At 37.4% G+C, this 17,943-nt stretch overlaps 1 protein-coding gene and 1 long non-coding RNA gene across 5 annotated transcripts; one reads left to right on the forward strand and one right to left on the reverse strand.

Annotated features, from left to right (window-relative positions):
* The first annotated feature begins 11,351 nt into the window (after positions 1–11,351).
* LOC122088359 lies at positions 11,352–12,428 on the forward strand. The gene is made up of 2 exons (XR_006143052.1): positions 11,352–11,620; positions 12,079–12,428. It is a non-coding gene; the product is annotated as an uncharacterized LOC122088359 (long non-coding RNA).
* Positions 12,429–13,439: 1,011 nt separating this feature from the next.
* LOC122088358 (phosphatidylinositol 4-kinase gamma 8-like) lies at positions 13,440–17,368 on the reverse strand. Of its 4 annotated transcripts, none has more exons than XM_042657596.1 (4): positions 17,140–17,368; positions 16,854–16,890; positions 15,421–16,108; positions 13,440–14,869 (listed from the first exon to the last, which is right to left on the reverse strand). In XM_042657596.1, the coding sequence occupies exons 3-4, from the start codon at positions 16,018–16,020 to the stop codon at positions 13,784–13,786; spliced, it is 1,686 nt and encodes a 561-aa protein (XP_042513530.1). In that variant the 5' UTR covers positions 16,021–16,108; positions 16,854–16,890; positions 17,140–17,368; the 3' UTR covers positions 13,440–13,783. The 4 variants fall into 4 exon arrangements, with proteins under 4 accessions (XP_042513530.1, XP_042513531.1, XP_042513528.1 ...); XM_042657597.1 differs by having other exon boundaries at positions 16,854–16,895; XM_042657594.1 differs by having other exon boundaries at positions 17,123–17,368.
* Positions 17,369–17,943: the final 575 nt, after the last annotated feature.

A 17,943-nucleotide genomic window follows, 5' to 3' on the forward strand; every position in this document is an offset into this window, starting at 1 on the left:
CCTGATTGGTTGCGTGATCTCCTTGCCTCCCTTAGCCAATTGCATTAGTGTGAGGATGCTTTAGTTTAAGCTGCGGCATGGGGGAGTTGGTCTTTAACCCCTTTGAGAGGCCCATTAACTTAGAGGTTTTAGTGTGTTACGGTTTAGGTCCTTGGGGAACCTTTTTGTTTTCTCATCGTGCATGGTTTAGGACTTGCTACTTGATTTCACTGGTCAAGAAGTAAGACTAGACATCTGGGTTACTACCTTGGTAATATCGGATTAGATAATCCTACCACCTTGACTAACCTGTGAATAAGATCTAGGGTGAAGCTTTTTAAAATCCTAGAGTTTGTTGGAGAAAAATATAACTAGGATTTTGCGGATCGATGTGAAAATGGAAACCTAATCTGCAAATGAAATCAGGGGAAGGTGACAGATGGTATCTTTTTTGTTGCACTTTTCTTTTATTATTTCAAAACTAGGAAGAGAATTAATATATAACATAAGGGAAAGAAAAATAATTAACCCTTTGGCTGTTGAAAACTCAGGATGAGTCATAGGAACTTGTTGAAGCATGTTTTGGGGTACCACTGGTTCTTTCAACGGGTAAGAAGGTATGCATCTGCATTGTGGAATAGCAAGATAAAAGAAGATTGAGTTTTCCTAAGGTCACAGTGAATGGAAATCATGGTTGTGATATAGTTGGGGGGACGGGTGGGGGGGAGAGGTGAGTAGTGATGGAAAATTTTGTCTTAAAAAAAAAAAATGTCTTGATAAGGTAATTGTGGTGGAACATATCAACCATGGAAATGCAAAATTTTGTCTAATAAAAAGTCTTGATAAGGTAATTGTGGTGGAATATATCAATGATGGAAATGTAAAGATTGATTGGGATGAAATTTAGCTGCTGCCCGTGGCTGCAATCCCTGTGGTAGCCAAAGAAATGGAATCTAAAAGGGCATTTTGAAAAATACTATAACCTATAAGGGTATTTGTGAATCCTAGGGGGAAGTGAATATTCCATTTATTTGGCTGCTAGCAGGGGTTGCAACTACTTGGCTACAACCCGGGTAGCAGCCACTTGGCTACAATCCGGGTAGCAGCCAAATTTGTTGCGATTAATTGAGCATTATATCCGAAATTGGATGGAATGAATTTTTTTCATTAATTAATTAATTATTTATTATTATTTTTTTAATCTGGATTCATATGTGGAGGAATGTTCAAAGATATTATTATTATTATTATTATTTTTTAATTTTTTTGAGTCTGGTTTCATATGTAGCAAAATGTTCAAACAAGCTATGAGGGATTCATTGAGAAAGAGCCGAGAACCTGAGACTTGGGTTTTACCTATTTCAGAACTACTTCCAAAATATTTTAGAACCATAACTGAGCCGAACAACATGGACGGGTAATAGAGTGAATCTGGATATTGGACACGTGGGGATTGTACTCACCCATGGATCCACAACCCTTGGTTCTTCTCCTGAGCGCCAATCGCCTAGGTCTTGCCCATAGCTACTTGGGCGAGTGCCACGTGTCCAAGCGATGATCCAACGGTTCTTGGCACCTCATTCTGTGAGTCTCTGTCAGTGCCTCGTTCTCCGTGTCTCCTGCAAAACAGTGGATCATGGTCTCGTCAGGTGGTGCTCGCCAAGTAGCCATAAACCGACCTAAGCAATGGGCACTAAGGAGAGGAGGGGTGTGGGACCCACCAGGGGACCATCCCCATGTTGAGAAAGAAACCGGTAAATGTAGTTGGCCATCGCGTAAGTTGATTGGGGGCAGGTGCCATGGTGTTAACCTCTTAGATCGTCCACTTTTCCATGATTAATGGCATTATAAAATAATGGGAAAAGACTGGGCACATCGTCGGGTTGCTTGGCATCTGACTCTCTCTCCCTCCTAATGTCCCCCCCTTTTTGTGTCTGCTGCTTTCTAGCTTATCGGCGTATCCAATCCTCTCTCATATAAATTACACCATAAAGGTTCATCTACTAGCATTCTTTCCATGGACTTCCCTAGAAATGGTATTTGCTATGAATGCCATGCCCTTGTTTTATTTGAGTACAATTTCTCAGTTTGTAGGAATGTCTTGTTTGCTTATTTGAGATTTAGTTGCTCAATATATATATATATATATGTATATATTTATATATGAATGGAATATCATGCCATTTGGCCTGAAAAATGCTCCTAGTGAATTTCAAAAGATCACGAATGACATCTTCAACTCATATGGACAATTTACAATTGTCTATATTGGTGATGTCCTTGTCTTTTCTGATTCAGTAGAACAACATTTCAAACATTTAAGAACTTTCTACCAAATTATTAAATCAAATGGACTTGTCATTTCTAAAAGAAAATTGGAATTTTTCCTTACCAAAGTTCGTTTTCTTGGACACCTGATCGAAAGAGGTACCCTTACCCCTATCGATCGTGCCATTTCCTTTGGTGAAAAATTTCCTGATCAAATACTTGATAAAACCCAATTACAAAGATTCTTAGGAAGCTTGAATTATGTTCGTGACTTTCTTCCCCAAATTAGTAAAATTGCTGAACCTTTATACCTTCAGCTTAAAAAGAAACCAACCCCCTGGTCTCCGGCCCAAACCACGGCCGTCCAGACTATCAAAAAGTTAGTCAAAGAAATTCCCTGTTTGTTTATACCGAACCCCGAGGCCTTTAAAATTATCGAAACCGACGCCTCAAACATTAGTTACGGATGAATTCTCAAACAGAGCCTCTCAAATGAAACCAAGGAACAATTAGTCCAATTAACTTCTGGTATATGGAATTCTGCCCACAAGGATTACAGTATCATCAAAAAGGAAACTTTATCTATTGTTCTATGCATACAAAAATTTCAAAATGCATTATTAAATAAATCAATTTTAGTACGTGTTGATTGTAGCACAGCTAAATATGTTTTACAAAATGATGTTTCAAACCTTGCATCCAAACAAATCTTTGCCAGGTGGCAAGCTTTACTTTCAATTTTTGAATTTCAAATAGAATATATTAAAGGAGAAACCAATTATGTCCCTGACTTTCTTACCCGTGAATTCCTACAAGGCCAGATTTCACAACTCAATCTCCTCAGGATGGCTCCCCCTAAAGAGTCTACCTCCTCAAATTCCATCATCAAAACAAAATCCAGTTACGACACCTCTGCCGTTGCCCCATCAAACCAAATTGTTACCAGAAGTCAATCCCAATTGGCCTCTATAAACAAACCTTACTCGCATGTTGTGGTTCTTTCCTTGGCCACTGCGGGACATCTCCAACCCACAAACAAATCTAGTTCCAGCCTCCAAACCACCCAAGCTAAGGCTCTCCAAACTGCCCAAGGCTCCAAACCAAAAAGCCAATACCATGAAAAACCTTTCAAAGAATACCTCTTTATTATTGAGGAATCTCTCCAAAATTATATGGATTCCCCTATTCATATTGCCCAAAGAATCTTCTTCCAAGGGTGGCATTATCATTCCTCCTCCTCTGCAAAAACTCAGGAATTTTATAAGTACATTCTCATAGACACTGACTCTGTCAGATTCAAACTTAATTTTGACAAAAATGACAAATCCCTGGTTACTCACACTACCGTAACCATATACAAAATTCTTAGTTTTCAAGACTGGGACAATCACCCCCTCACCACAAGAGATTTTCCAAATACCTTCAATCCTCTTGGTTATACATATTTTGATTACTAAGAGGCTTGGTACAAAGCCTTTTGCTTCCAAAACAGGATCAACTGCCATTCCTGGTTCTTCTGTTTTGATTACAAATTTAATAACCAAACTCCCCTCTGGTTTCCTCGATGGTGGGATCAATATGGTCCTATGATTGACATCCTTCCCTCACAAATTTAAAATTCATTCCAAATATTTTGTCAACACTCCACTCCACATCCTCACCAGCCTGACCTCCTCTGGTTTTTTCTCCATTGCTGTCTAGCATGGATACTTTTTTGGGAATATGAAATCTATGATTTCCAAACTCCCGACTGGGTTGCTCCAGTCCTTTGCCGGATCTTCAATGTCAAATGGTGGGACAACTGTGACGTCTCCAAATGCGAAAAAACGACACTTATCCAAAGTCTTACAGGCCTCAAACCGGTTCCGACCCTCCCTGCATCCTTAAAATCAAGCATCAAAAGTGAAAAGGAAGCTCTTCGAGCACGAGTTGCTGAGCTCGGTTCTGACTCAGAAAACGAAGAAGACTCCAGCGATGGCGCCTACAGTCTTAGTTCTATCAAAGGTTCTATGCTGGCCCATTGCCACACTTAGCAAATGGCCCAAGATCCCTATGAAGATGACCCAGACTATGAGCCTACCAGCTCAAAAGCATCATCTTCAAATAAATTTAAAGAAGTAACCTCCCACAAGTCACGACGGGCCACCACCAAATCAAAATCCTCTTCGACCAAACCCTGATTTGATCCTTAACGTCTGCTAGGATGACTTTAAACTAGTCGACCGGTGAAGTCGAAAACTCACCTAGTCAAATAACCTCGGACAACCTATTAAGGAAGGGAGGTACTATTACTGTCCCAGGTTAAAGGACAGTCAGGCCAATACCAGACTCAGATAAATATGCTACAAATATCCTTGATCAAACCAATACGGAGAACAATGTCCCTAACACATGGAATGCCATGGTTCGATCATAGAAGATTTCAAATCAAAGGACAAGATCAACTCCAAATTTCGGAGCCTACAGTGCTTTCAAATAGTATTCCAAATTCAAGTGCACAGTACCAAATGAAATGTAATTTAGTACTGTTCCAAATGAAATTAGAATAGTACTAAATGAAACACCAATGCACCGAAAATCCAAATGTAATTCAAATGTGTTTCCTTGCATTATAAAAAGAGCACTACCCCATTTCCCAAATCACTTGTAAATTCTCCCAAGAGATTAGAACTCAAGAGAGAGAGAGAGAGAGAGAGAGACTCCCCAAGGATCGCCCCTCTTGCCTTCGACATCTCCAACCTCCGTCAGACTCCCAAAGTACTCCGTCGGTCTTCAAGTCCGATCGTCCCTTACAAGTCTGATCACCCTCAAAGGTTAGCACCAGCAAACTCCAAAGCTCCCACTAAGATCAACACATCCTTCTTCTTCTCAAACCTTCTAACCCAAACCTACCCAAAACCTTGTATCAAATTCTCCAAATATTATATGCAAAGTTTATTTTAATTTTCAAAATTGCATCATTATCTTTTGCATCTTGCATACAGCTTGCTTCTGATTCTATCCTTAGATCAAAGCCTACAGTCGTGCCTCTTGATTCTGAGAAATAGATCTAGTTAAGCAGCTTTTAAATTTTTAGTTTTTATTTTCTATTCTAATTTTGAGTTCATGGTCTTGCTTTGTTTGATTATTCATTTTAATTCAGCACGATTTAGTTCTAAGTAAGGTATCACACCTATCTTAGTGTTAATCTCCTTGCTGGATCGGAGTACGGTATTGCACCGATCTTGTTCTTCTCACTATACAGAACCAGGAGATCCATATTTCCCTAAATTTTGGTGCAGATCGATCCTGTTATCTGGTATCAGAGCCATGGTGGTGGTGAATTCGGGTTTTTGCTTTGTAGATCTCTTTCCTTTTGTGTAATCGTTTATTTTTAGTTTTTGATGGTGTATAAGCCTTTGGACTTTTAGGAGGACTGGAAGATGAAAGTGTAAGACCACGTTTGTGCCCAAATTAAGTTAGAAATAGCATGTCAAATGACTAGATCTAGGAGGTTATCCCAAGCTTAAGATTTCTCAAACAATGAATCGTCTATCCCGCTCCATGTTGATGAGATCGGCAAGTGAGGCGAGCACAAGTTCTAATGTGCTCCATTATGATGAACAAATAACAAGCATAGACAAAAGACTTCAAAATTGGAATATGCCAAAGATTTCTCAAAAAGAAGTTTACCAAAATGACTGGCAAACATATTTTGAAACCATCAAAACTGTTGAGCAAACCATAAATTTCACAAATGAAACACAAGAAATTACCCTTTTTGATCCAAGGTCTTTACAAGACCATCTCAAAAATAATTTTAATTATGTCCATATTGGACTTATTCAGGTGGCCATCAAACCCCTTCACAGAGAAGGCCTTAACACATCTATGTTATTGGCCCTTCGTGACCAAAGATTTTTAGATTTTGATGATTCCCTCCTAGGAGCCATCGAAACCAGTCTTTGTTATGGTCCTGTCCATTTTAATGTTTACCCGGACATGTCCATAGCACTTACTGATCCAAATATCTTACAATATCTCAAAATTAATCTTAAAACCCACGGATATAGAATGTTGCACGGATCAATTCCTATTGCAGTCATTCACCATATCAAATACAAACCAATGAAGACTGTCAAACCTAGAGCCCTCAAATGATCCCCCAAAGGACAAACCCTTTACCTTGAAACCGACTGTACCCAATGACAAATTGTCTACCCCAGACTTGTTCAATGGAAAGACATCACTTTCCCTGAAGAATGGAAACTACAAACTACTACACAACAGCCTCAGATCTCAAACACAAACATCCAGTCTATATCTCAAACTATGGATGGATTAGTCACCCTCAAATTTAACTGACAAATTCCCCTTCTGGTTTATCAAAATTCTAGAAGGTCTTGCTCAGAAGCTTCAACCTCTTCTGAAACTTTCTATTGGATTCCTCCTCTTAGGACTCCACGCCCAATCTCAAATCTCTCTGGATTACACCAAGGTCAAAATATTGTCTACGGTACTTATGATATTTCATCATCTGTATCTAAACCTATCCATTCTGGACAACAACAAACTAGCCAAAACCAACCTCAATCTCTAACACCTTCTGAACTAGCTCCACCCGAACGGAACCCAGGTGTCTACATGATCCAGACTGATAATGAATACCAAATTGACAAACCCTTCCTTAGAGCCAACTTTGAATCACCTAAAAATAAACAAAAACGTGATTGGTTCTTCAAAACCTTTAATCTTGAACAACAAGCTCAGATTAGAACAAATTGGTATAATTTTATGACAAACCTTAAAACAAATGTTTTCTTTTTTACATATTTTGATATTTATGCCCAAGATAATAACATAAATTACCCTTGGCATAATCAAATCTGCACTCAAACTACTTCTCATAAATCTTGGACCCTTGATTTCGGACCAAACACTATTGCTATCCATCCTCCGGTGGAAAACATCAAATATGCTTCAAAAATTATAGAGATAATCGCCTCTCCACTCAAAGTTACTGACCAAGAAGACCCAAATAGAAAACAAATTGAACCACTAAACTTTACAAATTTAACCCTTCAAACCATTGGCGATCAACTTTCCTGAGTCGAATGCCTTGTCCAAACTAAACTGTTAGCTTCATCATCTATGACTCCGGCTCCAGTTCCTTCTTCAAATCCTCTTTTCAAACCTTATAATATTCCACAACAACAACAAAAATTACTTAACAAATCTTATCTACTTGATCAAATTAATCATCGTCTCACTTCTTTGGAAACCCCTCAAACACCAGTTCAAAGTCAACCAACTGTTGAATCCGCCAATCGAGGTGGCGTTCGCACCATTAAAGGATACTCTTCGGACTCTTCCTCTGATTCAGGAAATGAGTCTGATATTTTTCCTCAAATTAATCAGATTGGTCAAAGCTCCACACAAAACCTAAGCTTCCCTGACCTTCAAATCGAAGCACGAGGAAGAACCCCTCAGGCTTCCTACCAAAGTGGTATCATTTATGAAAGGAATATAGATGGTCTATCCAAGCATAATCTCATGACCAAATTACAGGAAATGACTATGGTCAGCAATGCACATCGTATTCAGAATACTGAAGACAATGCAGTTGCTACTTTACTTATTTTCGACTTTACTGGCCAACTCAAATGTTGGTGGGATTATGTCCTGACTGGCGATAAAAAAATAGAAATTTTGACTACAATTCAAACTGCTCCTGACGGGACCCCCCTTCTCAACCAAATAGGTGAACTCTTAAGTGTTTGAAATGCTGTTCTACTGAATCAGAAAAGACAAGGACATCATCAATATAGACAATTGTAAATTGTCCATATGAGTTGAAGTTGTCATTCATAATCTTTTGAAATTCACTAAGAGCATTTTTCAGGCCAAATGACATGACATTCCATTCATAAAGGCCGAAGGGGTTGTAAAAACAGTTTTGTATCGGTCCTTTTTATGGATCTGGATCTGTCAAAAACCAGATTTCATATCGAATTTTGAAAAGATTTTTGCCTAGTAAATACGTTGCAGAAGGTCCTTTTGGTTAGGGATAGGATATCGAATCCATTGTAGAGCATCATTAAGGGGTTTGTAATTGACAACCAACCTGGGAGTTCCACGTTCAATTTTGACAGCCTTATTAACATAAAAGGCTATACAACTCCAAAGAGATGTACTAGGCCGGAAGAGCTTTTTAGCCAGGAGGTCATTAATTTTAATTTTGCATGTTTCTAAAAGAGTCTGGTTTATTTGAGCCGGGTGGGCTTTGGTCGGGATTTGGAAGTTTGAAAATTCTGAAGCATAAGGAAGAGAAACCATATACTGTTTGCGATGCCAAAAAGCATCAGGGACATCAGAGCAAAGATTAAGCTCAAATTTAGACTTAATTTGGTTAATTTGGTGAATGATTTTGGAATTTTTAAGTTGTTCAGAGATTCTTTGATGAAGAAGCTCTGCTTTCAGGAAATTTAATTGTTTGATTTTGTTGATACTTTGGTTAGCAGATGTTTGAGCTTGTAAGAAAGGGAAAGTTTTTTGTTCTTGAAATTTTGTTGTAATACCATCTTGGGTTATTTTGAAAGGTTTGATTTTTTCTAAGAAAGGTTGACCAAGAATTATGGTTTGGTCAAGATCTTTTGCAAGGATAAAAGTTTGGGGAAGGCAGAGGCCTTTATTGCAGACATGGGTATTTGAAAGTTTATATTGGATATTCAACCCAGACCCATTAGCAATATTAAGGCGTTGGGTCGTTCGTTCATAGAACTGGGTTGGAATGGCTCATTTGTTGATGCAATTGAGCTGAGCTCCAGAGTCAACGAGGGCAATGGCCGAAAATTTGAATGAGGCATTAATCATAAGGGTTATGTGAATATACCAATTTTGACAAGTAATGGTGGATACAAAACCAGAAGGTGGTTCTGAATCAGATGATGCTTGATTAGAAAAAGGATTTGAAAAAGGTTCGTTTAGAACAACTTCAATAATAGAAGTAGAAGCCTGTTGGTTTTGTTGTCGATTAAGCAAAGACAATTGATGTTTGATGATTTTAATTTCATGTTGCAATGTTGCAGTAGTGGTTTCAAGGTTTTTTATCCGACTAGAATGATCGGGAATAGATGGTTTGATAGTTTTTTCAAACTTTTGCATTATTTGCTCGAGATTATAAGGTTGAGGAGAATTTTGTGTGAAAATATTTTGTTTGAGATGTTCAAGACAGACCTTTTTATGTTCTAGATCTGTCAAATTATCAATATATTCAAAAATATTTGTTTGGGGAGATGCTCTAAGCATTCGGACAGATTTGGGAGTACAATCTTCACAACTTAAACCAATAATACATGAATTACAAGCACAGGCTTGAAAATTCTCATTATCAGTTGAGCTGGAAACAGAGTGCTTGGAGGCTTGAACTTGGTTGAGTTTGTAAGTTTCTTCATCAAAGGATGAAGAAGAGGTTTCTTGGAAAAAAAAGAAAGGATTTGAGTTTTATCTTGTTCAGATATTTGTAAAGAATTAATTCTTTTGGAAACTCTACAATACTTAGCGATGTGGCCAGGTTTGCCACACTTAAAGCATCCTTGAGTATCCAGATTTTTTTTAAAATCTTTTTGATTTTTAGGTGCCTTGAAAGGTTTCTTGTATTTATTATTTTTTGGTTTTGAAGAAGTTTTTTGATAGAATTCTGGAGTTGTAAAAGGTTTGCGAGAAACATATTTCTTAGATTTATAAAATTTTTTGTAATATTTGTGAGAAGATTTGTGTTTATGTTTTGTTCGAGGTCTAAGGGGAGCAAAACCGAATTGTTCACAGAATCCTCCTAACTCTCTTTTGTAAGATTTGTTTTCTTTATTAATTTGTTTTCTTAACCTAATATCAATACAAAGGGCAAAACCTTCTTCATGAATTAAGTTAATAATTTGACCGTACGTCATTTGATCATATGGGATAATCCCATCATTTTCTTTGTGAAGTCTTTATTTAATTTTCTCAGAAAAAAGGGTTGGAAGACCTATAAGGAACTTCTCTTTCCAACAGGGAAGATTAGCATCAAGTCTAGTAAGGACTTTGGTTAAGAATGTGTCTTTGTACCATTTGAAATCATGAAATTTTTTGCACCTAAGGTTTGATAACTGCTCGGAAGTTCTATCTTTGAGACGGGAAGGATTTCCTAAGAAGTAATTTGCTATGCTGAAAATAAGAGTATTCACAGTATCTTATATATATATATATATATATATATATATCATTTTGTCACCCCAAAGGGTATCCTGAAAAGATGAATACATCTTCAAGAACAAAGGAATGTTCAATATTTAGGCTTGCGGGATTCCTCTAGTCTCAACAATGTTGGAGATCATATAGGTAAAATGACTAAAATACTCATAAAGGGTAAATCATGGTAAAAATGTGATTATGTGAGTCTGTCCAAATGTCTAAATAATATATTATTTTATCATATTAAATTTTGTATAAAAATGAGCTCATTTGCTCCTTAATCGGGAGAGGATTTCATTTCGGCCGAGTGAGACTCAAACTAGCGATAGTATTTTTGGCCAGAACAACCCCTAATTTTTATACCAAACAAAATTTATTAGAAAATACCTTTGGAATCATTCAATTTGAACTTTTGAAGCCTAGAATATAGGCATTCGAAGTTGTGGGTAAAACCAAAGTTGGCTATCCAAAATAAAACTGGTCAGTTCAAAAGCATCACAAAAAAATTTGAGATTTGGCACCAAAATAGGTGATTTTACATGGAATAAACTCGAGTAGACACCAAGAACATGTTTTTCAACACTTGTTGAGCGCTGGATGGGCTTTATCACACGTTAAAAAAACTCATTCCAAGTCGAGTTTCTTAGGATGTACTTGGTTACATAAATCTTTGGAGAGTGTTTCTAGTGAAACATGATTCTAAATATTTTAATTTGTTTGATTGTATTTTGAGTTGAATCTACTTAGTAATATGTAATCTATTGAAGCACTTTTTTAACCCTAAACCATGTTTCGTTGGGGGAGTTGAGCTAAATAGAGAAATTCACTTTTGACACACATGATTCTATCCACCATATAAATAGAGTGAGTTAAGTAGTGGATCGATTGGTTCACCAATATTGGGCTCCCATCTTGTACCAAAATATATATATGGCTCCCATTGAAGAACCAAAAACGTTGATGAAGCTCTACCATGGCTATCCAAACTCCCTTCACCCATCTGCAAGTCGATTAGCTGAGACCTCCAAGTAACCGAAGCCCTCCCATGTCGCGATCGTTGTTGTTCATCAAACTTGATTCAAAACACTAGCTCTACAAGTAACCTAGAAAAGGGCGATCAATTCTCTGTTTCAGCCTCTTTTTTGTGAAGAACAAGTCTCAGGTACGATAAATCCCTTTAGTTACATTTAATTTTGTAGTTAAACTCACTTTTAGGGTTCAAATGGGATTTGATCACAAATTACTGTATTTAGGGTTCTTAGATATGGTTTGTGGACCTGTGGCTGCAGTTCCACAAACCATATTGAGTGGTTATTGAATGGCTTGGGGTGGCTTATAAGAAAGGTAGGTTGTTGGGCACTTGGGGAAGGGTTGGGAGGTTGGAGAATTGAGTATTTGGATACCAGAGAGTGATTTTGGCCAATTGTGACATATAAAATATAGAAAGTGTATACAATATCTGATTGTCTGAAGGTTTTGATGTGGTGGAAGGCTCAGATAAAGGACAAGATTTTTGGTGTTAGCCCTCATACTTCCACAGTATGACTACACAAAACTTTAATATTTTAAAGTTTACATTATGGTTTGAAAGGATCCCTGAAATTATTTATTTGTTTGTAGGGCAAAAACAAGGGTTGTGATATGTTTAAATTTGTAGATGAAGTAGAATAAGAATAGCGTTGATGGTCAAACATCCTTTACACAAACACCACGTCCATCCATAGAGAATCTATAGGAATACCTCAGAGGCCATATTAGAGGATCCGAACAACAGACAAGGTTGTCTGAGCAGCATACGAAGACATTGGAGGATGTTCTTGATGATGTAAAAAGACTTGATCTTAGCAAGTGATGGAGTCTGAGAAGAGACAAAGACTTGTGTCATTTAAAATTATTTTTTGGCATTGAGGTTTCTATATCAACTGGTTATATCTTTCTATCTAAAGGAAAATTTACATTAGACATTGTTAGTGATGCAAGTTTACTTGCATAGTTGCATCCAAACCAACTAAATTTCCCATCTGCAAAAATTAAGATTGAATTATGAAGATGGAGAATTTCTTTTCAGTCCAACAAAAATATATTAAGACTTATTCGAAAATTGATTTATCTCGCAATCAGAAGGCCTTGACATTGTATATGTGTGAAACTTCTCATTCAATTTATGGACAAACTTTGAAAATCTCATCTAGATGTTGCATTTTAGGTTTTTACACTATGTTAAATCATGTTTGTGGAAAGACATTTTATTGTCTTCTACTATTAACCTTCATATAAGTGCATATTGACTTTACCACCCCCCCCCCCCCCCCCCCAAAAAAAAAAAAAAAAGAAGTGCATATTGTCACTCAAATTGGGTTAGTTTTGTGTCGTTCTATTATGAGATAATGTGTCTTTATTGATCATGTCCTATCTCTAGGAAATGAAAAAAGTAATCAAATGTTTACGATCTTCTACTGAAGCCGAATATAGAGCCATGACTGCTACAACTTGTAAAATAACTTGGTTACATTATTATTATTATTTTAAAGTTCCATTATTGCTCAAAGACTTTAGGATACTACATCCAGAGCTTTTGGATTTATATTGTGAAAATGAGGCAACCATACTCATTGCAACAAGTCTAGTCTTCATGAACGAACAAAATGAACCGAGATTGATTGTCATGTGGTATGTGAAGAACTTTAGACTCAACAAATTCGGACAGTTTATATGTGTCCTCCAGCCAACAAGTGGCAGATGTTTTTACTAAAGCCTTTAGTCAAGAGAAATATCATTTTCTTCAAGTTACATATTCATGACGTTCATGCTCCAACTTGAGGGAAGGAGTTTTGAGTCATATCGGGGCAGGGTGAAAACCCATACCAGGCAAGAAGGTCAACCTAAGAGGTCTATATAATGAAATGGAGCAATTGACTTCTAAGACCCAAAAAAAAAAAAACAATAAAATAAAATACTTGCAGAAATCTTACTCTACAATAAAGCAAGGCAAAATCAATAAAAATATAATTAAATTACAAAACAACTATTAACAGTCAAAATTTCACCAACTGAATCCTTACAAACTTATTAAGGACCCAGCTACATATAAAATAGAAAGAAAAAAATATATATATAAATTAAGAGTAAAATGAAACAACAAATTGAGTAGGAAGGCAGAGATTGCCACTCACTATGTTCCATGTAGTAGTAGTATATATATATATTCTATCTACACCAAACAACTTTATAAATAATGTACATATAATCTACACCAATATTATACACAACATTCCTAATCTCCTTAGCCTTAGGTTTGTCTCCTCCAGAGACTTTTCCTTTCCTTTTAAAAACTGCATGAGGTTCCTAGCCTTTGCTTCAATCCCATGCTCTTCCTATCATCAAACACCTTGGGCAAAAGTTTCTCAAAACACACTAAGAACAGTGACCATTCCTCTTCACTCATGCATTTAAATGAAATACCATCAGTTTCAATCTTACGGTTTGGGATAGAGAAACTCATACTCTTTATCAATCCCCCAACCTTATGATCATCATCACCATTGTCATCATCATTATAAGTATCAGAATTAATGTCATCTTCTTCATGTAAGAGATCAGTAAAGGTCTGATCATTGGGAAACCCACGCATTGATTTTGAAGAAGACAACTTAACTGGAACTTTTGGTGGCTTATTCATCCCAGGACGGCTTTGTAAGAGACGAGGAAGATCAAAAACATTTGAGTTTCCATCTTCACATCCTATTTCGAATTCGAAAATTTCAGTTTCTTCTTTACTATTCTCTTCTTGCCCAATGAAGCTGCAGTTCATACTAGCCATGACTTTTGCAGAAAGGGCCTCTAGTACACTAGGACCTTCTTGATTTCCACAAAACTCCCTAGTCATCATATCACCAATATCAGAAAGGGAGAGACCAGCATTGGCAGCTCTTTTCAAGAAAATGGTGCAAAGCACAAGAACTCGAATAGAGGATTCCCTTAATGAAGGAAGTTCTTTCCTTAGAAGCAATGCATCTTTAAATGGATCAAGCTTTGATATGTACTTCAATTCTGCCTCTGAAAAGGGTACTGAGGCTTGTGGCCAATGAAGCCACTCAAAATATGGATCATCAAGCATCTCAGGCAAACAAAGTCCATGGTCTATTGGCACAAGCTCGGCATCCTCAACAGCATAACTGTCATTTACATAGTTGATGCTGTTTCTATGATACTTCACAAGAATGTTTCCCGAATGCCTATCGAGGTTGAGGAGTCTTACATCGAGAATTCCAATTCGATGAATGTAAGAGACCGAAAAGCTCGAGGGTCCAAGGTCACCTGCATCTGAATCATGATCCACGAAACGCTGAAGCGAGGCGATCTTAGAAAGTGGTGGTGTTGTTGTTTCTGAGTCATTGACATGAAACGGAACCTGCGATAACTTTTAAATTAGAGGAAAGAATAATAAAGAAGAAGAAAAGGGTCCTTTGTAATGAAGTACAATGCTTCACTATTTGCCACTTGGAAGTACATGGGTTAGTCCAAGTGATAGAAGACCTCACATACATCTCAATGGCCAAATCTTTTGTAACTTTATCTACTTCCTCTATTCATTTTGGTACCGATGAGATGCTTTCCTCGGCCTCTTTATCACATGGACAAGCACATATGTTACCACGTAGCAAATGATGAAGCGTTATACTTTACTAGGCGTAGTGATGGAAAGAAAAGAATATATATGAATGAGAAGAAAAGAAAAAATGATAAAGACAAGGAGAAGGATGAAATTTTGCTGCTATCTGGGTTGCAGGAACTTTCTTGCTACCAGAGCTTGCAGCCAAAGAGATGCAATGTCGAAGAATATTTTGGAAAACACTAAAACCTAAGAGGGTATCTGTGGAACCCAAAGCTCTGAGTCCGGGTAGCAGCAAATTTTTTTCACACAACAAATAAATCAATGGCCTATCCCTACAATCGAATTACCTGTGAAATTTTGACTAGTGCTGTTGGGGGAACACCGGCAAAGCTGCCATGATCAAGGAGGTAAGCAGCCACTTCACGAACACCAGTTTCACCAACTCGAATCGAACGTTTCAACCCAGGTTGGCCAAGAATCCGACCAGCAAAGCCTTTTGGATTGTTAATAGCCCATGGTTCTTCATCGATAGGCTTTGCCACCGCAATATTATCACCATTACGACTGCGCAAAAAGTAGGCGCCGCCGAGACCACTTGATACAGGGACAGGCTCAACACCAGAGGCTACAGCAATGGCTGATTCAACTACAAGGGCACGTACTCTTGGGCCTCCACTGCCTCCAACAATCTCAACCCTAGGAGCATTACTGTTGGCTTCTTCTTCAACACTAGTGGTGAAGGACAAGCAAGGTGTGGAGAAGCTTCTTCTATGGTTGCTACCTCCTGTGATGGATTGTTTCAATGATTGAGCTAGCTTGTATTGTTCAAGTTCGAATACAGCAGTGTCCAGGTGAGTGAAGGATCGAAGCCTGCATCTTTGGGTTCGGGCAAAAGGTTTGAATCCATGGTGATGATCAACAGCTACGGCCATTTGGGTAATTCTCATGCAAATGAGAATAGTAGGGCCTCCTTAAATTTTTCTCAAAATTACATTTAAATGGGTAGTTTCCCTGGGGTCATTCGCCACTACAAATCTGGAAGATCAAGTAATTACAACACAGATTAAACATAGTAATTAATGAAGAACCTCACTGTATTCCTATTTGAAATATAAAATTTGCAACTGGGGTTCATATTTTCATTAACTTGTTCTAATCTGCACCATATGTTTCGTTTCATTAATTGGGATTCTGTGGCTTTTGATTCCTCTATTCTTTGTGTAATTTTATCAAACATATGAGATCTATTGCATGCTCAAGGTTTGGCAAAACACACACAAAAACAAGGAAAACTGAATAGTAGCTCACTGAAGATATCAAGGTAGTTTCAAATATTCTTTTGATCTGGGTTATGATCATTAATAAGAAAATTGAAAGAATTCAAAATGCACTAGAGGGAATTGACAAGGAAATTGAACAAACAAGTGGTGTGCATAATAAAACACTGGAATGGAAGATCCTTGGGGTCTATAATCATAGAAATTTCGACTGATCGCTAAAAATTGCGAGACTGGATGCAAGATGATGCTAAAGACCTCCAGGTGAACATGGGCTTTTTTACACCACAGCTCACCAATTGCACTATATTGTTACCAACCCAGTGATTTAGTAGCACCTTGGTTTCAAGATCTTTACAATGTCGTCATGCAAATATAATAAAAACAAAAACAACAATAAAAGAATATTAAAATGATTTTTAGAAAAAATTAAAATCAATAAAACTAACAAAATTAATTGATCATCAACAAAAGGAATGAATAAGAAAATCAAATTCACGCACCTAAATTCCGCCGCACCTCCTACGTCACCACCATTATCTACTCTGTCCCAAAAAATATTAAAGAATCACAAGTGAGAAATTATAAAAAATTATAAATTTAACCAAAAAAACCTTAACATCATCTCTTATCATTGCATTGTAGAGAGAGAGAGAGAATGTTGATGAAGGACTTCAAGATTTAACAGTTTAATTACAATTATAAAGAAAATGAGAACAGAATTCTTTTAGCAATTTTAGAGAGAGAGAGAGAGAGAAGGGAAGGAGAGAACCATTTGAAGAGACATACGAGATCCCCTGAAAATGAACAGTGATGAAGCATTATTCAGGGAAGCGAGCAGCAGAGGAAGGGCGCGAGGGAGATCTCTCAATATCCCTCTCCTCTTCACCAATATTCAACAAAACCCCCCTGGGAAACCCCACCGTTGGCGCCAACTCCCACTCTTTAAAGCAAAGCTCCCCCACAGGCACAGGCTTACCCCTCCAACCTTTTCGCCTTTTAGGAGCTCCTCTTTGCCCTTTCTTTCTGTGGGACCCCCTCCCCACACCCTCCCACCACCTCCCACTTTTAACTTCTTCTCTTCCCCTATTCCACCGTTTAGGGTGCTTCCGCTTTTCTGTTTTCACCTCCATTAATGGTAAAGCCAGCCTCATCTTTTCCCCCATTTTCTTGGGCCAGCTTGTTCTTCTTGTTATAGACTTTTTACCACCACCGATCCTTCAACAGTTTAATGGGACACCTGTCGACACGTTTCTGTCTGTTATTATCTATTGGTCCACTCTATTTCTACGCTTGTTACTATTATATAGTAAAAACGTTCAATACATGATGGATCATATTGTAGGTACTTTATTTTCTCATCCTGAAGATAAGAAATGTAAATGGATATTCAAAATCTGAATTCATTTGAATTCATATATCCTTTTAGGGTTATCTGTATTTGATCAATGGTATCTGAATCCAAATCCTAATTTAGATAAGTTCTAGAAAATGAAAAAAAAATAGTTAAGACAACTTAGAAAGATAAATTAGGAGCAAATTGTACTCATTAGGGGGAGAAAGATCTAGATTACATAAGTTAGAGAGATAATA

Source organism: Macadamia integrifolia, chromosome 9 (genome assembly GCF_013358625.1).
Source record: "Macadamia integrifolia cultivar HAES 741 chromosome 9, SCU_Mint_v3, whole genome shotgun sequence".
Classification (NCBI taxonomy): Eukaryota; Viridiplantae; Streptophyta; class Magnoliopsida; order Proteales; family Proteaceae; genus Macadamia; species Macadamia integrifolia.

Bases quoted from the DNA above. Each gene is read 5' to 3' on its own strand.
- LOC122088358 (XM_042657596.1), bottom strand. From the start codon at position 16,020: ATGAGAATTACCCAAATGGCCGTAGCTGTTGATCATCACCATGGATTC. The intron at 14,870-15,420 runs GTAATTCGATTG...AAGTTATCGCAG, and splicing joins CACTAGTCAAAATTTCACAG to GTTCCGTTTCATGTCAATGA.